This window comes from Diabrotica virgifera, chromosome 1 (genome assembly GCF_917563875.1).
Source record: "Diabrotica virgifera virgifera chromosome 1, PGI_DIABVI_V3a".
NCBI classification, from domain to species: Eukaryota; Metazoa; Arthropoda; class Insecta; order Coleoptera; family Chrysomelidae; genus Diabrotica; species Diabrotica virgifera.
Window position 1 is genome coordinate 101,099,981 of NC_065443.1, and position 22,808 is coordinate 101,122,788.

The 22,808-nt window shown below is 31.8% G+C and overlaps 1 protein-coding gene across 4 annotated transcripts in view; it reads left to right on the top strand.

The window, feature by feature from the left end:
* Positions 1–9,016, top strand: part of LOC114349416 (hypoxia-inducible factor 1-alpha) — a 356,521-nt gene extending 347,505 nt beyond the window's left edge. For all 4 annotated transcript variants that reach the window (XM_028299786.2, XM_028299789.2, XM_028299787.2 and 1 more), the window contains exon 12: positions 8,525–9,016. In XM_028299786.2, coding sequence (XP_028155587.1) covers positions 8,525–8,806 — 282 coding nt within the window. In that variant the 3' untranslated portion in view covers positions 8,807–9,016. The remainder of the gene's footprint in view (positions 1–8,524) is intronic.
* Positions 9,017–22,808: the final 13,792 nt, after the last annotated feature.

Sequence of the window (22,808 nt, forward strand, 5' to 3'; positions counted from 1 at the left end):
ATAAAACAGAAAACGATGAACGAGAACATTATCTAGTAAAAAGTTTATCGTGATCGTGGTTGTATACACAACAATAAACTGCTACTGATTGATTATGTATCGAAAGAATGAAAGAACACAAGATAAAATAAATGACACTAAATCCGTAATATTAAAAATTTTATCACTGATTTAGATTTTTAGTATCTCAATAAAAGGCTGAAAAATAAACCCCATGTTTTGCAGATGACACAGTAATTCTTGCAAATAATCAAGAAGAGTTAATTGAACGCATATGACTGGTTGAAAACGAGAGTAAAATATTTGGTCTGCAGTTAAAGATATCAACATCATATTCTTATATCTGAGAACATTAATCACAAACACGGCGTTACTACAGGAAAAAATAAAATGTAAAGGACACCGCACACACTTATGGAAAATATAATGTCACTCAAATGAAATAAAATTTACATGAATATATTGGTGTCGTAATTTAAAGAATTTCATAACATTGCTCGAATTCTGAATTATCATTATTAACGGCGTTAATTGTAATTAAAGTTTAGCGAAATCACATTTTTGAAGTTCATAAAACTGTCAGTCATAAATAGTATTAGTCTAGTGGCTGTTCACAAGGGTTTACTCAACACGAGATAAGAGGATTAGAGGAAGTACGACTGACCAAATTATACCTACTTTATTATCAATAACAATAAGATAACATAAGAGTAAGCCTCTGCCTTAATCCCTCAGAATGATTTATGGAGTACCGCATTAGAATATCTTTTTTCTCTCTTTACGTATTTTTCCATTTGATTTTTTCCATATGACACACGTACATTTCCATTTGATTTTAGATTTATTTATATCAATTTACGCTCTTATTATTCAAAATACAGAGTTGGCGCACTGGTATGAAATTAGTGTAATTTCAAGACCAATATATTCAGGTAAATTTTATTTTATTTGAGTGACATATTTTCCATAAGATGTGTGCAGTGTCCGTTGATCTAATAAAAGTCGCCATAGGAAAAATGACCAAAATATGGATGGACTCTCAAAATTTCACGAACTCTAAAAGGAGGTAGATGAACTGCTTATTACATATTCCCAATCCTGACATACGGATGTGAATCTTGGACCCTAAGGTAAGCGGAAAGAATATAGATGTGACTGAAATATTTTGTTGGGCAAGAATGTCACGAATTCTTTGGACCGACCAGAATTAATATACTTTCGAGATGTTATGAGAGCAGAACACGGAAATACTTATTATCCAAGAAAAGGTAGAAGATTACAAGTAAGATCCCCAATAAGATGAATCGATCAAATTACAGGAATATGAGTCTTGGCCAACAGAAATGACCACAGACAAAGATGTTTGGACCTACACGGCGTCACGATGACCCCTGTACTCCCTCCGGGGGGATCAGGATTGAATAGAGGGGGTCAGAGAGAGCTTTAGTATTTTTCAGTTAAAATATCTACGTATTACAAGCATTTAAATAAGGTTTTAGAAACATAATGCCTGGTTGCACCAACAGATCTTAAGCTCCAGCTTAACTAAGCTCTACTTATAGATAGGGCCTCCTTGAGTATCGCTTACGTTGCACCATAATTTTAGATTCTTACCTTATCATCATTTATATCTATTATTATATTACGGTATTCTTATCGTAATATATTATAATTATATTATATTAATTCGTATGATATTCTCGACTTAAGCTTAAGATCTGTTGGTGCAACCGGGCATAAATGAACCAGAAGAGAATCTAGTAAAATTTCGTGAGATTGAAGATGATTAATGATAAATTCTTAAAAGTCAGAAAGATGGCAACAAACTTCTGGTGTTCTAACCTTTATTTAAATAATGTTTGACTACTGATTATATGATTTACTAAAATTTTACTAGTATACGATGTGAGCTCGTACGTAGAGGGGATATTTACAAATTCGCGAACGCCAGTAGTGGCAAGTCTGTAAACGTTTACCGGAAATTTGGCATACATGTCAAAGTGATTAATTTAAAATTAAAATTAAAAACATTAATTAAAAAAATATTAGTTGGTCACAGCTGTGGTATATATTTTTACCTTAAATATACTTACGTTTTAAATACTGAATTTAAGTTTTTTTAATATTGCATAATATGTAATTATAAGCGTATAAACCAATAACATATGATATATTTCCGAATCATTTGATTAATAAGTACATCTAATGGCGGCACCACATTTCGCTATGTGTTATGTGTTATGCGGCTACGATGTATGCGCCCAAATATTTGTCCTTTGAAGTGTGTAAAAAACGACAACTGGACGAATAGGAGTATTTGCTGTGCGAGCTTACTCGCTATGCGCGCGCATCAAGCGAATATTGACGAATGAACCCTCCACACTGCGTCCTATGCGGCTGAATAAGGCGCATAACACATAGCACATAGCGAAGTGTGGTGCCGTCATAAGAAAGACAATTTGTAGTGTAATTTCTTAACAATTGGTTTTTGCATATCAATAAAGTATTAATAGAAGAATGCGTAGTTGCATTATCTGATACACACCTTTACAAGTGTGGTAGTATTTCTTTTTTGATAACTTTAGTTTGAATGAGTTGTTGATGAAATGATAACTCATACGATAGTAGAGACATAATTGTTTCCGTGATTACCTGCTTTGTAACAATTAGAGAAGGAAAAGACTTATTTGCTATGTAACCGGATAAGAATTAAATGACCCATTTGAAGAAAGGCGGCAAGGAATCATTTTGATCGAAATATAGATTTAAAAGAAATGACATGGCATTACTTAAATGTAATGTGGGGCAAATTATGAAACCGAAATTTACTCCCTATTCTGAGAAAACTAGAAAAAGTGTTTTATTCATGAAATATGACAGCTAGATAACTAGTATTCTAAGCCATCTTACGTCAACCTGCGGTGTCCGACTGGTTGAGGAATTTTGACAACAGGCTCATCATGTGGGTAAAAAGCGGATCTAATGGTATGGAACATTTTAAGTTGGTGATGAAAATTGTTAATAATCCTTATTAAGTAATCCTAAGTTGTGAACGGTACTTTGATCCATAAAATTCTGTAAAAAGTAATGAACATACTATAGTTCCCTTTAGTTTGATTCAAGGTAAACCAAAAAATTGACTGGAAAAACGGCTCGGGAAAAACATAAGAACATTCATAAAAGTAACATAAAACATATAAAAAGATAAAAAAGATCAATGCAGGTTTTGTTTATATTTGATTCAGAGTTGGACCACCATCTCTATATAGCTATTTCAGCATCCTTATGCCTCATCGGTGAAGCTCAGAAGACTCTAACATAAAACAATTTTATGGAGGACCTTGATTGTCAACCAAAACGTGACAGTCATCATAGATATTTTGGTTGAGGGGAACAACAGGGATATCTTGTACTCCATGGATTAATTGTATGAGATAAAAGTCACTAAGACCGACAAACTGGACAACTAAATAAATCTTAAACTGATTCTGGATCAAGAACAGAGTTGAATTATAAATTTTAAAAGAAAATTACTTTATACTCCAGTGGTCAGAGACGAAAATGCCACTTGTGTGAAAACTGCAGGAAATATGAAAACTAACTTGTTAAAAATAATGACTTTAAAAATAATTTGGTTCCACACGCTATGCGCAAATCGCTTACCTTAAAAATTGGTGTTCTTTAGGATTTGGTAAACTATGCAGACCCAAGAGTGACTACTCAATTCATCACTGCTCCTTTAATGGATTCCTTCCATGAATTTCACTATGCACGTGCGACGGTACCGTCAAATCACGAAAGGTTCGGAATTCGGGAGTTCTTTCACCGTTGAAGGTTTGAAGCGAAGTCGTAGTCGTACCTTCTGTCCTTAAGGTACTCAACGGAGCATGTCCATTTGTACATGATGCGCAAAGCGATTTTTGTGCTTGTGGATGAGTAAAAATTAATATTGAGCATTTATTTAAATTAGAAGACACACAAGGTTATTCTGCATCATTTTTAAAGAGGGCAGAGAAAAGCCACTAAATATAATTATTAAATTATCTAAAACTTATTCTAACCGAAATAAATTAAATATTAGAATGATATTCAATATAAAATAAAGAAATAAGGATTGCCGAACACCACTGAACCTGTAAAAATCATACGAATAAACTGAATTTTGCCGAGGATGCCTATTTTTGGACCTTAAAAAAGATTAAAAAAAGGTAACTTTTCCTACATCCGGGCTTCCCCTGAAAACCCCCGACTCTGGTGGGGAAAAACGGAAAACATCTTTTTACCAAGAATCTGTACGCCGTAGAAAAAAATGTTTCAAACAAATGTTAACCCCGTAGAAATAAATATTCGAATAATACATCGTTCCAAAGCCGATTAAGAGAACTTTCAAATTAGGTGTCCTGTGACCTCGGTTTGTATTCGATTACATTATGCCAACCCTGGTAACGTAATGTCACAACACAATATAGCAATTGATTGTCATTCAAAAATTACAATTGACATGTTTTATAATATTGTTTTTAAAGTCGTCTGTTTATCTTTTTCTTCTTCGTGCGACTGCCTCTTATTCTGTTTCAGTTGTTGTTGACTGTACATTGTCTTCCACCTTTTCGGCGGCATTCCAACGGGTCTTCGGCTATAGGTATGGCTTGCTGTTTTTACAGATGTTCGCTAATCTTCTGGTCCCATTTGGTTTACATGTTCGTTACAGTTTTTTTTTCTTGTTTTTATCCACCCGTTAATGTTTTGAGTTTTGCATTGTTCGCGTATACTTCTGTTATTTTGTCTGTCTCTTAATGATATGCCCGCTATTGATCTTAATACTTTCATTTCGATATTATTGATTTGTTGTTTTGTCTTTCTTGTATCGGTTCTTGTCTCCGCTGCATATGTTAGGATTGGTCTTACTGCACTGTTGTCTTGTATACTTTTATTTTGCTTTCTGTGGTCAGATATTTGTTTCTCCATATGATTTCTCGGAGGCAACCACTTACTCTTGCTGCTTTTGCTGGTTTTGCTGCTTGCCTTCTAGGTAGTCTCTGTTCTTATATACCTGTCACTAGTGATCTCTACTCCTACTAGGTAATTTCATTACTTGTTACACGGCTCTTTACTGATCACTGTACATTTAGTTTTTTCTACTGATATTCCCATATTAAGGGGCTATCCTAGTGTAAAAGTACGAAATTTATATACTTTTTTTGGGAATTTCTAAAATAAAAAGTACGGTACAAATTGTTTTGAAAATTTGCACGAGCATTTAATATAAAAAGATGTATATGTAAAACAATTTTCATAAAAAAATATTGAAAATTAAACGGTTTATGTGCCATCTACTGGCACCGTGAAAATATAAATATAGCTCCACTGCTGCAGTAATTGGGACTAACCAGAGATCCTGAAACATAAAATTTCAAAGTGATTATTGAAATACAACCATCAACTAGGTTTTTTAAAAAATATCAAAATTTGGAAAAATGACGAAGTGTTTAAAGAAAATTTTACAATTAGCTAAAACATTTTCAGTTTCAAAAACTGCCAAATTGACATTTTTTATCCGATCAAAAAACCCCTAGTTCATGGTATAGAAAATAACCTATATTTCAATAATGACTTTGAAATTTTATGTTTCAGGATCACTATTAGTCCCAATCACTGTAGCAGTGGAGCTAAGTTTTTATTTTCACGGTGCCAGTAGATGGCGCATAAATCGTTTAATTTTCAATATTTTTTTATGAAAACTGTTTTACATGTACTTATCTTTATAATAAATGCTCATGCAAATTTTCAAAACAATTGGTACAGTACTTTTTATTTTAGAAATTCCCAAAAAAGTATATGAATTTCGTAGTTTTACACTAGGATAGCCCCTTAAGTTTGTTAGCTGTGATATTGAAGATGTGGAGCTGCCTTTGTAGGTCATCCTCGTTATCAGCAATTAGTACTGCATCGTCGGCATAGCATAATATCCTGATTTTATGTGCTCCCATCCATGTGATCTGTTTATGAAGTAATGAATTTATTCCATAATTTGACATCATACTTAACTAAGTACATAATTTTGGTTAACTCTGCAAAGGCGATTATGAGACCCTTTCAAATGAGGTGTCACGTGACGCACCCATGACGTAATGTCCAACACATGTATTTTATAGCAATCGATGGTCATTCAAAAATCGTTTATATCTGAAACAATGAATTTATTCCATACTTTTACATCATACTGTATAATCGGTTTATTTAAATTTGGATAAATAAAAAAATCTATACGTTAAATTATTGTTTTCCTTTTGTAGAATTATCGACTCGTAAAATTATAAATAACTAGTAAAAGAAAAATTATTGAAATCCTTGACAAATATACCTATCAGTTTTATTAACCATTATGCATCATTACAATGTTATAAGAACATATTAAAAACAAATATAAAAAAGTTTTTATACTGATATATTCACAAGCACACAAATTGAACAGCTTATTAGAGTGTCGCGGAATAATCTGATTGGAGCGAGACAGATATACCTATGTAGATTATTTTATAGAAAATTAACATTAAATTAATATAATAATACAATTTCATAAGAGATAACAGAAGTCACGAACTCTATTATTTTCAATTGAAATTAATCTCAGTATTAAAAAAAAACAGAAAAATGTGTACATCGATTTAATTTTCCATTGTTTCTATTTTATTCAATGAGATTCAAATATTTTTTATTTAAATACGTTTATTTTAAATTTTGTTCTAGAAAATTTCTATTTTATTTAATAGAATACAAATATTTTTTATTTAAATGCATTTATTTTAAATTTTGTACTAGAAAATTTCTAGTACAAAATGTATTTATTCAAATTTAAATTCAGATTCAAATATTTGTTATTGAAATGTATTTATTTTAAATTTTGTTCTAGAACATTTCTAGTACAAAATTTAAAATAAATCCATTTAAATAAAAAATATTTGAATCTCTTCAAATTTTTTCTATTTAAATTTTTTACTAGAAAATTTCTAGTACAACATTTAAAATAAATGCATTTAAATAAAAAATATTTGAATCTCATCGAATAAAATAGAAACAATAGAAAATTAAATTGATGTACGGATGATTCCATTTCAAATCACTCAATTTTGGAGCAAAAAAATTTTGGATCTCCGATTTGTCTGAAAATTAGTATATAGCTTCTGCGGGACGTAAAAATAAGATATTTAAGGTCAAAAAATCTTCTTCTTCTTTTTTCTCAAAATTTTATGAGATTTTACAGTGATTTGGTGTTTATTTAAACAAATTTGCATTTTCTATCGTAAAGTATCAGGAAAACATAATATTTTAATAGAAGGGACTCAAAAATGTCATTATATGGTATTATAACAAGTTACTTTGATTCAAAACAAATTTTGACCAAATTTTATAGTGTAGAAAACGTTAAAATACCGTTTTTTTACATTTTTCTCCATTTCCAAAATACATCATAATCGATTTGGCTAAAATTTTTCCCACATATAGCCAAAACATAGGACTTTAAGTGGTGAGAAGGATTGGAATTATATTACAATACCAAAAAAGTTACATGCAATATCATAGTCAAAAATATAGGCGTCTACTGTAAGTAAAATTAACACGAAAATATCGACTTCACGACAAAAATTGTTAAAAAGAAATTGTAATAATTGTAAACACGATTTATTTGGAATAATTTCAGTTTCTACCATTTTTGTCGAAAAGTTAAAAATAGCGGAGATATTGAACAAAACAGGTTCTCCTTTAAAATCAAGATGACGGCTAACGTAACGGAGGAATTCATTCGTGATATTAAATTTAGGCTACTATTGATTCCCCTAAAGATTAGAAAAATAAAATTTTGGACAGCTTGGCATGCAAGGTCAAATGCTATTCTGACTGGACTAATATACTTTTGAGTCTGATATTACTGCATGTAACTTTTTTGATAATAAATCAAATGCTTCTGACCACTTAAAGTCCTATGTTCTGGCTATCTGTGGGCAAATTTTCAGCCAAATCGATGATAATGTATTTTGGGAATGGAGAAAAATGTAAAAAACGGTATTTTAACGTTTTATACACTATAAAATTTGATCAAAACCTTGTTTTGAATCAAAATAATTTATTATAATGCCATATAATGACATTTTTTGAGTCCCTTCTATTAAAATATTATGTTTTTTATTGATACTTTGCGACAGAAAATGCAAATTTGTTTAAAGAAACACAAAATCACTGTAAAATCGCATAAAATAACATTTTGAGAAAAAAGAAGAAGATTTTTTGACCTTAAATATCATATTTTTACGTCCCGCAGAAGCTATATACCAATTTTCAGACAAATCGGAAATCCAAAATTTTTTGCCTGAGTGATTTGACATGGAATGTACCGTACACATTTTTCTGATTTTTTAATTCTTTGATTAATTTCATTTAAAAATAATAGAGTTCCTGACTTTATTTAATAAAAACATCATTTTAATTATCACAAAGTACTTATCAACTATGTCTCTAATTTCAGGGAACCTCAATGACCAATTCAAATACTGAAAGGTTACTAGATCCTAGATCGAATTCTGGTCAGGAACCCATGAGTATTGATCAAAACCAAGATCAGGAGCTCTCAAAGAGATCGCAGTTAATAAGAAATTCCCTAAGTCTTTTAGACCCCGAAGGTACATCGCTGGCGTCACTGATGGACCTAACCCAGCAGGACTTCGATGTTAACGCACCCGTATGTAACAATCTCTTACAAGGAACAGACCTTCTGACGGCTTTAGACATCAACTTGGCCACTATTTAGCCAGCACCACCGCCACGCATAACACCATGAGAGTTTGATGATTAAGCATTAAAGATAGGAAAATTTTTGGATGAGGTGTTTTTGGGATAAAATGTAAAAGCAAAGAGGAAAATAAGCTGTATCGTATATTGTTAAATATAACTTTTACATTTAAGACATTTTTACATTTTGTAGTTTTCAATTGTAATTAAACGTAGGTACTAGTTTCAAGATATTTTTATTATTTTTACAGGAAAGAGGATCTAATTGTTGATCAAGCCGATATACCAGTTCCAAAGAGTAAGAAGTCAGAATTTTGGCGATTTCGAGTTTTGAGAAAGTACATAAAGTGCTTCAATAACCAATATTTACGAGTTCAAAAGGATAGCAACTATATAATAACGTTCTGTGAAGATGTCTCACATATATTTTGCCATCAAACGGTAATTATTTTAGTTGCAAAGTGTAAAAATTCGAGTTGTTACTCTGTTTTCTCGTAGCTAATCATTTTCGACACTTTGGAACTGGTGTATCGAAGTGAAGGCTTTTTACTACTATTAAGTTAATAGTTCAGCTTTCTTCTTTCTTCAAAAGAGTTGACATAAAATGTCCCCACCGTTCGTTCAATAATGGCTTGGATCCTTTACTCATAACATGAAAATGAAAGCAGTACTTGAAAGAACACAATAGCTCAATAGGGCAGTGCCTATCTCGGCCCGAAAAACAGGTAGGTCTTTTAAAAATGTCCCAAGTCGGCGCAAAGAATAAAACTGCTCGATACAAAATATACCAGCTCGGCTCATGGAATATTGAATGGGAATAACTTTATTAAATAAATATAATTATCTATATGTATAATCCATAGCCCAATAAAAATAAAAACTAATTGTTTTGTCCTAATAAAAACTCATTATTGTAATGTGTTTTGTATTTGTAATATTTTCTCCAATTGTTTTGCTGAAAGCTTTGCAATTATCCCTTACACATCTCCACTTTGTTTCACCTAAAGCTAATTTTCGTTTTTGTTCGTTAAATTGATAACTTTTTTACACACCAATAATAATTTTCCTCTTTGACTAAACATTTCACTTATACTGGCCTTTAAAGATGTCATTATACTCTTATTTTGTCTGAATACTGAACTAGTAGTTAATTGAAAGATAAATTGATTCCACTACGAGGTGTCGAGCGAGTAACATCGTTCTGTATTTTGTCGTGCTTTGTAAAACATAGTGCAAAAACAGTGACATTGGTGTACCTTCAACTAAAAATAATAATTGTTTTTGTCTACATGAGCAGTGTCGTAGCAGATACCCAAACAGTCAATATCATCAAACATCTAACCAAGCTTTATCCTATGTATCAGTAGCGAAATCGATTCCACGTCCAACATTTCCAACCAAGGGAAACTGTTACTTCAATTCGTAAAGAACCCAAAATTTCTGTACAATATTGAAGAAAGGGGTATTGAGGGTAGAATATTTTTCTATGTTAATAAGAAATTTGCCCTAATCTATAATTCCAAGATAAAATTATTATTATACCTACTAATGGGGTATTAAGCCCTACCTGTTAATCTTCGAGCCGACCTGGGACGTTTTTAAAATGTACCTGGGGTAGGTATCATAAAGGACTAAAGGATTATAGTGAGCCGAGATAGGAATGCCCCCCTCAATAATTGGCGGTTTATATATATTATTATTTGCAAACTGATGTAATTACACCAGAAAAATCTGGATTGATAGCAGTGGAGTGGTTTATATCCATTTTGACATTGTACATATACATTCATGTATACTGTTCTAGATAGAATTTTTACGCCCAATCAATCATTAGTGTCAAATATAATACATAATACTAAAATCAATAACCAAAATACATTTTTACATGCATCATTAAGGTTATTATTGTAAACGAGTATATTGTCTGTTTGTACTAGTTCTTTGGATTTTTCATTACCTGCTAAAAATATTGTGAGTACTGACAAACACTTTTGAATTAATGATTATAACCTAAATAGATTTGCTGAATATTATTTCATGTTTGTAAAATTATTTTTTGAAATAACTTGAAACATAGCACAGCACATAACACAGCAAAAGAACTGTCCATTAGTGTCCATGTTAAAATAAAAATAACGATAATTTTTTAAACTAATCACAACAATATACTAAACATATATTATTTGAAGTAAAACTAAAAAATTATACAAGTCAAAGTTTTCAACTTAATAAAATATAAAATAATATTAAATTAAACACCTTATTGGGACCATTTTCTGGTTATACCTCCGTGTCTTCTAAAAATGCAAGCCAAGCGGATGCTGGGCTACATATTACCCGGTCTATATAGACATTTGAAATAACAAAAATTGCCGGAGAGCCAAATTTTGGTGGAGAGCTAGGGTATACCATAGCAAATAAAGTATTAAAAGTCCCCATCGATCCCATGTGTGCAACAAAAGTTATTCGGGGTCAAAGGTCAAAATTTGAGATTTTTTGGATTTTTTTCGAAAATAATAAGTTTTATCAAAAAGGAACCTTTAACCAAAGTTGTAGATTTTAAAATTCTCTACAAAAATAGTCCTTACTATTTTTTTCCTAAGAGTTGCCATTCCTGAGATATCGCGATTCTAAGAGTCACAATATACACGATTTGCACACGTTTCCACACCACCTGTGAGGTAGTGTACTTGGCGCGTTTTTTTTACCTTGGTTTCGCCTGTAGGCCTACTCCACTAACTGTTTTGACAATTTTAGGATAATTTAAGGAAACAATACCGGTCAAGTTCTAGATATTACTATATTATTGATATTATTAGGCTAACTATTGTTTTGATTTCTTTAGATATTTTAATCAGATTCATATTCTTGAAAGTCTACTTCAGCAGTCAAGTCTTCTTCGATTTCGTCTTCTTCCTCTTCCTCTTGCTGGATGTTTAAAAATTGTTCATTGTGACTGAGTCATTGGTCTCTTCATTAAAATCACAGGAGTCTGTCTTCCTCTGTTGTACTAAACTCTAAACTGGACATTTGAGCAAGACTGACCTTGGCAGTTGGTACACGCTGGAGAACACAGCAACCCGACTTTTTACATCCACATTTGGCACTACAACCTTTTTTGCAATTACAAAAAATAGTAAGGAGTTTTTCTAGAGCAGGTGGGAGTAAGGTTTTAATCGGTTCCAGAGTATTATCTATTAGTTTTTCAATTAAAAATCTTTTAAAAATATTTAATTTACAAATATTTTTATTAGGTTGAAAAACTTAGTCTTTTATTATCTATTAATTTCCAACCCCAGTCTTCTGGATTCAGTTCATTGCCTAGCCATGTTTGAACTTGATAATATACTCGATACAAATGTTGAAAAGCAGATGCTGATGTTGGAGGAAGACATGATAGTTGTACTTGTGTCTTGTTTCGCGTATTTTTTACAAAAGTTAAGTATCTGTAGGTACCTCATCAAGACAACTAATTTCTTTTGGAGCTCCATAAACCGCAAGAAGAAAGCGAATTCCTTCCGTAATTATTGTTTGCGGTGTGGAATCAAGTTCTGTAAAAACTTTACAGCAGTCAGTCAAATCTTTTTTTTTTTCGAATAATTTAAAAACTGACGTTTTGTCCCTTTTGTACAATTGTTGACGTAGTGTTGCAGCCGGTTATCGCATGTAAAAATAAAATGTACTTTTGGCATTTGGAATAAGCCGATAAACTTTTCGAAGAATATATCTCTGTTCGCTGTTGAGCCTTTCCAGGTTTCAGAAAATAAATAACTTTATCTACTGGAGTCCTTGTAGTAAGCAGTGCAGTACTAACAAATTAACATCTTCACCAACTACAATTGTTGTGTTTGTTGCCTTAAATTTTTCAATTGCTGTCTCAATTATAAGGACATCTGCGTCATTTTTAACTTGTTTAACTTCAATATTCGCAGCTGTTAATTTGTCAGTTAACATGGAAATGAAACGAGATTTATTATTAGTGTTAGCGAAGAATTGTTGTTAATTCGCTGGAACTGTTATATTTTCATCATCAAAGATAATCTCGGAACCCGATGATGTTTTTGTAGTTCGACGACGTTGTTCTGCAACTTTAATATTCTTTGTCGGGTCACTGTAGCCGTCAAATACCACTGTCACTGTAAGTCCGTAATGTCTGCTAAATGGTAGACGCTTGTAATAAGCACTTATATTCACTTGAACTGAACCTTTAGCACTAAAAGAAACAGATAATATGAACAAGACCTACGGACAATACTGTAGCCATTGTTTACAATAGACAATCTGTTCTTTTTTAAACAATGGTATAGCCAAATGTTTTTCAAGGCCACGTGGATACAGGAAATTCAGTTTGGGACTGATTATCTTTTGAAGAAATATTTTTAGAATAGTATAATATATTATATAAAAGAGACACAAATAGGCATTTATACTTGTCTTAAGTGCCACATTATGAATATACGTAGCTTGTGCATATAATGTATAAAGTAACTTTTAAAATCGCGATATCTCAGGAATGGCAACTCTTAGGAAAAAAATTGTAAGGACTATTTTTGTAGAGAATGTTAGGATCTACAACTTTGGTTTGATGTTTTTTTTTTGATAAAACTTACCGTTTTCGAGAAAAATCCAAAAAATCTCAAATTTTGACCTTTGACCCCGAATAACTTTTGTTGCACACATGGGATCGATGGGGACTTTTAAAACTTTATTTGTTATGGTAAACTCTAGTTCTCCTCCAAAATTTGGCTCTCCGGCAATTTTTGTTATTTGCCAACTATTTTGATGTCTAAGTTGACCGGATTAATACTCATATAGGAGTAATACTAATAGAAATAAAAAATAAAAAACGAGATGAAAATGGTTATTCATTTTTATTTAAAAAAATATAGTTAAATAGATTTTTTTCATTTTATCTGAATATCTTTTACTGTTGACTATTTTTACAGCAAACACCTCGACTGAAGTATGAATGACCGAGACTAGAACTAAATCTAGTACAGAAAACTTAAGATTGCATATTTTGTATTTCACAAAGTTTACCATACGCTCAAAATACTGTTTATGATGTTCGTAAATGCACTTTTTACTTTATATTTCTCATTTCTATAATGTTCACTGTCGACTTTTTGACTGACACTAGTACAAACAGTAGGAAATAAATACTGATATAGAAATTAATAAAGATAGAACTGACATTAAACATCAAAAATCGAAAAAAAAACCTAAATATGTGTAGCCAACAAAATACACTCCAGAAGCTTTTTTTCTTATTTATGTTTCTGTTTTACTTCGATTGCCTTATCATGGTTCTTCCTTTAAGTTACTTGCTCTCATTTCACTATCGATAGTTTCTATTTATCTTCTTTATCATCCTCTTCTTCGTAGTCTGCTTAGTCTTTACGTTCAGTTTATCTTTACAATAATTGTTCCAAATCACTACATGTATATGTCTTGATTTTCTCTCATAGTCTGGACTAATAATAGATCGGTTATGCCTAAAAAATGCTGCTACATTCGCAGTTCTCTTCTGAATTTGACAAAAAGCGCTAACTATAGAAGATCTTCAGTTTTGAAAATGGATGGAATTCCGAGGTGGCCAAATCTGGGGAATAAGATGGATGTTCTAGCATTTTTGTTCTAAGTCTACCAAGGGCGGATCCAGGACCGATTTTCGGGAGGGGCCATGAATTTTTTTTGGGTATACTTTTCTGGGGAAATTTTTAAAAAATTAGAGTTAGAATGGTATGCGTTTAAGGCACTTTTCAGTACTTTAAATGTCATAAAGACATTTGCGTCACAAACGTCAAGCAACTTTGTTACTTCATCTGGTAACAGGATAATGTTTGTCTGTGTATCACCAATGTCCATGATAGGTGAAAACTTTTCAACTACTTTCTTCAAATCTTTTAATAAATCCACTTCTTTTTCTCCGTGGGAATCAGTTAGGAGTGTGGGAATAATGCCCCATAGCCACAAACATTCCAATGAGGTGATATGTAGTCTTGACGTTAAATTGATAAAAACATTGTCTAGAAGAGGTATGCAGATTGAATGTCTGTAATATTCTTCTGGTCCACCTGAATGATTGGCTCTCTTAGTCTGTCTAACCACGAATCTAGGTAACTTCACTTTAACATCCAATTCGTCTGCTAAATCTTTAACTTCGGTAAAGATCTTACTAAAACTTTCTTCGCAGTTGGATCTTCTGTCTTTCAAAGTCGGCATGGTATCTATTGGAAACAGCGTTACTCGCCAGGTTAGCATCAAGAGATTTTGTTTGGGTAGAAGTCGTCTTAATGGCAATATTAATTTTAGTTTGTCAATCAGTGACATCATTGATACTAGAAACTCAGATGTGCATAAAGAATGTTGATGCAAGTGTAGCAGTCTTGAGATCTTTTCATGTTGAGATAGATGTTAGTGCTTAAATTATGTAAAATGACAGATTTGAACTGGATTAAGCTTTCATGGCGCGCAGCCCATTTTGTTTCACATAAACTTGTTAAATTTTGTCCGAGTTTCAGTCTTAAAATTTCATTTCTCTTGGCTGACATGTTAAAAATGATATTACTGACTTCATTGTTCCCACTGTGTTTCTGATGAAGTTGAAAGGGAGTTGTTGAAAATATAAGTAATTCAAGCAAGGACATCTTACTGCATTTGTTGCGATCTTTTTTATTTCTGTTACTGCACCGACCGCTTCAGGGCTCATTACTCTAAGTTTTACTAATTATTTTCTTCTCATAAGCGTCAATCAACTTGACAAAAGTCTTCACGAATGTTGTTATTGTATATGTATCTCAAATTTAGAGAAAGCTTTTCCACGTGGGATACATCGGTCCTCTTAAAATATGACACAGTAATAATTTGCACTTTGAACCTAATTATATAGTATATGTTTGAAACTAAAGACATTTGGACTGCAAATATATAAATTTATATTTTTCTCGGAGGGGGCCATGGCCCCCATGGACCCCTCTCTGGACCCGCGCTTGAAGTCTACATGAGTCATGTAGGTGGTAATTCAATAAGAAAGCAATCAATTAATTCGTTGTACGTTGGCTACACAAATTTTTAAAAATAATAAAATAAACATTTTTTTATCCTGTATATATTTAAAATTTCAACGTTATTTTAAACTTAATATTTATTGCAATTTCATACTAATATATCACATTTTGATATATTTAAGGTTCTCATTTGTGGTAATCTCATTTGCAGCATCACCAGATCGCATTCTCATATTTTTTAAAAGTAAATCCGCTTCTATATTGTGACAGTCCGTTAGTAAAGTGTTGTATTAAATAAAGTACATTTGTGTAACTACTAATAGTTTTTTCTTAAACGGCAACATTTTACGATAATTACATATAGTGTCTGTAATAATTATTTGTTACTATTAATAGAACTTTGAGATTAAATTTTACTCTTTTTATATTAAAATTATATCAGATATGTTTCAATTGTTTGCTTATTAAATGTGCTTGAAGTTTTTACCACTTTATACTCGATAAGGGTACTATCAAACAACGCAATGAGGACCACGATTCTATATCAATAATAGGTTTGTTCCAATTCGATACAAAACCGTTCTTGAATCGTTACGCGCATGCGCATTAACGAATAATTATGCGCAGTAACACATTTTTTGTTATTGCGCTTAGTCGTAACCGTTCAAGAACGGTTTTGTATCGAGTTTAACAAACCTAATAACAAACTACAATATCTTCTGTCCCTATTTACTGTAAATAAATAACAATTGTAATTGAAAATTGTATATTGTATTTTATCTTGTGATTTCCACCTTGAAAATCGTCCTCAAAATCGTATTTGGAGAACTATTTGCGAGGTGGAAATCGAAACATTAAATATAATAGATTTTCAACTTGTGCTTAATTTCCTTTAAATAGCTTAGATTGTCGTTTGAGAACCATAACCAACTACGAATATTAAACGCTCACTATACTACTCGCGAAGTCGATCGAAGTTCAGCAAGTACGAGAGTGTAGACAGTCACCTTATGCGACTTCGCTGTGCCTTGGCCTACTTCAATTCTGTGGCGGTTTTTGCGATCAAGTCAAAGGAACCGAAGTCCTTATCGCCTGGCGTGAATGTGTTTCTCGCGAAGTAGAACGAGTGTGTAGTGACGGGTACTTCGGACTTCGGTCAACTTTGCCGAAGTAACTTCGCCGAGAGTGTGGTGCTTGCTTTACGTTTACATTATGGCTCCTCTACATAATCGGCGATTACAGACGATCAAGCGCGAGCACGATTGTGTAGAGGGCATACTCGGCTATAGTTGCCCATGATCGTCTATCATCGCCCATGACTGTAGACGATCCGTGATTTTGCGGTTTTTTGGAGACGTTTCAAAGGGAATCGTCGAGTAATAAATAATAAGTTAATGAGTAATAAGTGATAGTTGCGTTGACATGCCCGTTGAAAATATTGTGCTTAGGTTAAAAAAGGTGTAATTTTTTATCTAAAAAGTTCATGCAAGCTTAACTATCCTCCGTACCGAAAAATCTCAATGCGATTGCAAGTCGTATTTTAACTGGTATGGACTTCCTGAAAGTAGTGTCTTGTTTTGCTACTAATGGGGATATTTTTCGTACCAAATACCTAATTGAAATCGCTCGGTGACATACGTATAAAATTTTCGAATTCTCCGGAAGGTTTAACCAATAATTAAGCAAGCAGATTCTCCATAATTTTTTTGGAAAAAAGGATATCTAAGTGCACAGCGATGAGTGAAAAATATGTTTATCGAATTGCGAAGTTTGATGTATCTAAACTTATTTGATTTTATCTCGAACAAGCCAGTCTTAAAGGTAGTTGTCAAAGACCACTCTTCTTTTCCTCCATTTTTTTACGAGTTTTCGTTGGGCCATATTAACATAATGGTTATATACCACTATTAAATAAATTGTTGCAGTAGCAACACACTGCACGTCCATCTTGATGGTTGTCGTTCAACATGCTACGGACGATTATGTGGACACTTCGACACTTGCACGATGATTGTGACGATCATAGACAATCACATGATCGGCCATAATCGGCGATAATGAAGAGCAGGCATTAGACAACATACATATTAAAGTAGACAACCCGATATACTTGGGTGATATATTTACATAAATGTGTTAACATCGAAATTTATACCAAGTAATTATTTTACATAGATGATGCATTATAAGAGTCAATATACATTTTACCGAAATGCATTTAATAATAAATAATGTCATTTTAATATCACAAAAATAGTCACAATAATAGGGTACTTTGCTATTTCGATCGTATGGTATACCTACAAGGAATACCTACTTTTTCAGCTATCAAACTTTTTCCATTATGGCAATGTAATCTTTCACTTTTTCTTTCATCTTTTCATTTACATAGAATGGAATAGCCGTCTATACAGTCCGAATAGCTATGATGATTAGCGACCTCTGTCGCGGAGATGGCACTTCAAGAAGAATCTTGCGTTTCGACAATTAAAAATATGTTATTGTTACATCTTTTGGTTCATATTTTGCATATTTGAAACACAAATAATAGAAGCGGATTTACTGAGCAGTATCCAAATATTTGGGACCAAATAATTGTTTTTATATATTTTTTATTTTATTTTGTTACACAGTATACTATGATTTTAAACACCTTATACCTTTCTTTATATATTGACTTTAAAGATGTGATTTTATATTTGACATGTTCCAAAAAATATAGAGGTATAATATAATAAACACTATATTATCGAAAAATATTGTTGATTGTATCGGTATTTTTAGACTCTGTTTAAATTGGTTATTTCTTAGTAAAAAAATCGCATACTATGTATGTACCGGGTGTCCCAATAAGAATGGCTCTCGGCCATATCTCAGGAACCGTTTGTAGTAGAGCTTTGAAATAAAAAATGTTATGACAAAAGTTGCCTCAGGAAAAGCCTGGAAATTATTTTCATAATTGTGGGACCACCGCTAGAGGGCGTAATTGAATATCAAAAATTAAAAAATCTAAATTTTACAAAATTTTCCTAATGAAGGGGCACTGGAAATCCAATCGTCGTATTCTTCATAAAATTATACGCATATTTGATTTGACAAGTTTAGGTCTACCTTTGGAAATAAGAGGTGGGGGTGAGTGGGAACCTTGTTATGAAAAACTGGCTGTGAGTCCGGTTCTGCTTAATCAAATTTTGCAAACTTGGTCTTGTTGAAGGCAGATCTTTTTCGTCAATGTAAAAGTTATGATTTCGAACTAACTTACTGAGTAATATGCCAGCCAGAAGGCGTTATTTAATTTTTTTTCAGAAATCTAGTGTTCCTTGGAAAATATTAAATACAAACGTGCATTTTTAATACCATATTACAAAATTAGATAAAATTAGCAACAGAATAGCGAAAACCGCATGTTAATACCTTTTTTCTATCTCGAGATATCTTACAAAACGTGTAAATTTAAAAAGAAAACTGTTACTGTCACCGGTAAACGAAATTCATTAAAAGTAGTGTGCTATGGAAACAACATAGAAACATTTTCCAGCTGTCAACGTATATTAGGTCTTTTTAACGCTTCTCATTTGTTTCGAGCCTCGTTCATATCTCGTATATTAATATTATACACGGATTATACGGCATATGACAGAGGCTCGAAACAAATGAGAAGCGTTGAAAAGCCCTATTACAAAGAAATAAAAACAACTATTTAGTGATGACATAAACGCTCAAATTTTTGCCCATCATTTTCGTTGCAAACATTTACTCTTTCAAGAGTAGATTGAACAGCAGTCTCAATTTCTGCTCTCGATATGCTTTGAATGGCGTTTAGCATTCTCTGGATAATGTATTCTAGAGTAGTGTATGATGAGCAACAATTTGAATATTTATGTCGTCACTAAGTAGTTCTTTTTGTTCTGTGTTATATTTAATTTTAATAGTATTGTTTCTCTTTATATTGTTGTTTTAATTAATTATATTTTTATACGTTGACATCTGGAAAATGTTATTGTGTTTTTTTCCACAGCACACTACTTTTCATTAACTTAGTTTACCGGTGATAGTAACAGTTATTTATAAAATTTACACGTTTCTCGAGATATCTTGAGATAGAAAAAAGGTATCGACATGCGGTTTTCGCTATTCTATTGCTAATTTAATCTAATTTTATAAAGTATGATTAAAAATGCATACTTGTATTTAATATTTTCCAAAGAAAACTAGATTTCTGAAAAAAATTAAATAACGCCTCCCAGCTGGCTTATTACTTATTAGGAAGGTTCAAAATTATCACGCTTACATTGAAGAAAAAGATCTGTCTTCAATAAGACCCAGTTTTCAAAATTTGATTTAGCAGAACCGGACTTACAGCCATTTTTTCATAACAAGGTTCCCACTCACCCCTACCTCTTATTTGCAAACGTAGAGTTAAACTTGTTAAATCAAATATGCGCAAAATTTGATGAAGAATACAATAATCGGATTTCCAGTGCCCCTCCATTAAGAAAATTTTGTAAAATTTAGATTTTTTTATTTTTGATATTCAATTACGCCCTCTAGCGGGGGACCCACAATTATGAAAATAATTTCCAGGCTTTTCCTGAGGCAACTTTTGTTATAAAATTTTTTATTTCAAAGCTCTACTATAAACGGTTCCTGAGATATGGCCGAGAGCCATTCTTATTGGGACACCCGGTACATATATTAAATTAAAGGTTTCTGGTATATACTATTTGAAGAGTACAGGGGAAAAACAAGGAATGTCACATTTTATACATATTGAGATAAACACCAATAAACGTTTAATTCTTATGATATCTAAAAATTACTTAGGAGATGCTTAGCAGAATTCTAGCAATTGTTATTCTTAATATTATATTATATTAGTCTTAATATTATAATATGAATCTATATTAACTTATTAATACTGCACCAAAAAACTACTAAAAATCCTTATTTTTGTTCAGTGGCGTGCGGACAATCCTGGTCCTTGCCTGAATACAAATTCTTACAAAATTTATATAGACTGATATTTTTGTTTATTGTCCTGAATCGATAGCCTAGTCGATAGTACTCAGTTTTTGCTACTATATGGCGAGAAAAGCCAAAATTAGTGAAAAAATGACATTCCTTGTTTTTTTCCTCTACTCTACATTTCATTTTTTCCACCTGGTATCATATCTAGAATTATTAACATACAACACAGTTTGCAGTTATTATTTGAGGTTTATTGTGCTTTATTACCATTTTCCGTGTTTTCAGCTTTTCCATGTTGTTTTTGAGTAACATATTTTTGATTAACACTACCTATAAACTCCGATATTAGCTACCTTTATTTAATCTGTCGAACACTGTAGAAAACAGTATCGGATAAAGAAAACAGCAATGTCTAACTCCGTCTCTAGTGCTGACTTCTATGCTTTGCTATTAATTTCTGCAATTACTCTGTAATTTTTAGTTGAAAAATCTTCACAGGGAGAGTGTATTATAATTTCTATAAGTCCACCATTGCATTTCAATAAGTTTTATCAACTGCTTTTTCGAAATAGAATAGTCACAAGACAGGTATTATGTTTTTGTTACTTCAAAGAAACATTAGAAAGAGCGATGCCAAGAAAAATATGAAAGAAGGGAACGTACAAGGATGGAAAAGAAAAATTTGCGAGATAAGTAACCATGAAGTATTTTTTATTTTTCTATAAATATGTATTTTTTATTGCGGTTTTAGTACAAACACTGTTTGAGATTATTTCTAATTTTAAAAATAATGTGTGTGTAATATCAATTAATATTAATTAAATAGCAAAAAAAAACAAAATTTACTCATGAATTAATTGAATTATTTATTATGAAGCTAGACAAAACTCACCTCTCATCGTCAAATTAACATTAAAACTAAAATTGTCTCACAATGTACACACAATATAAATATAGTAACTTTTTACATAATGAATATTTCGACCGCGTGTCTACGTGCTTGTTTGGTCGTAGATGATAAATAAATACGATGTTTCAGTTCACTTCACACGATAGTGGCAAGAAATCAAAAGATAAAATAATATTTGCATATTTTGTGTTATTATTTCGGTAGATTAGGTTTAAGTGCAATTTCAATTTGTAGAAACGTGTGTGAGAAGCAGATTTGTAGATATTTCAAGTAGTGAAGTTACCTAAATATAATAATAGCATGGGAGGAGTGTTTGTTTTTATTTAAACATAATAAACATAATATTCGGGGAGAGTGGGGCAAGTAGGAAACAATTAAACCGTCAGTTACCAAAATAAATAACTAAATAGTGCTGTCTTTCTTTATTTTTTTGAATCATTTCAAAAGTGTGTCCGACGTATTTTCTTGCCACTGTTTATACAATTTATTTTTAATTTTTTTTTTAATTTTTCCGTTATTGTTTATTTTAGATATTTTTTAAATTATTCCTGATCTCAAATATTTAAATAAAACTTTTTCAAATTTGTATTAGATCATGGATATTTCTGCTCATTACTATGTACTTTTCAGCTTACGACTATTCTAGATTCTTTAATCAATTCATCTTCTTTATTGTGCCGTGCTTTTTTTCAAGCGTTGGTTATCGCCGTATTAACAAGCTGATGAAATGTTTCTTGGTCGGCAGCTATATTAACCCATTAACGCCCAAATTATTTTTTTTTGCATTTTTAACGTAATTTTTTGTTTCGTAATATATTTTGAGGTACAAAATGATGTCCTATCAAAGTTTTTGTTTCTTGTTTTCAAATTTTTGAAAAAACAACTGTCTCCATTTGAGGACGCTGGGCTCAATTACTATAAAATTAAAGACAAAATTTAGTTTCGCAAAATAAGTTTTAGTAGTTTTTCAAATTATATTCATATTATATACTATGGAGTTAAAAATGTTTATATAAATCCTATATTTTTTTATGAAATTGTTTAAAACAAATTGATACGCAAAGCGTTACATTACATTTCTGGCAATATGTTCGAGGTTTTGACGTAGGTACAGTTTCGATTTTGACATCTTC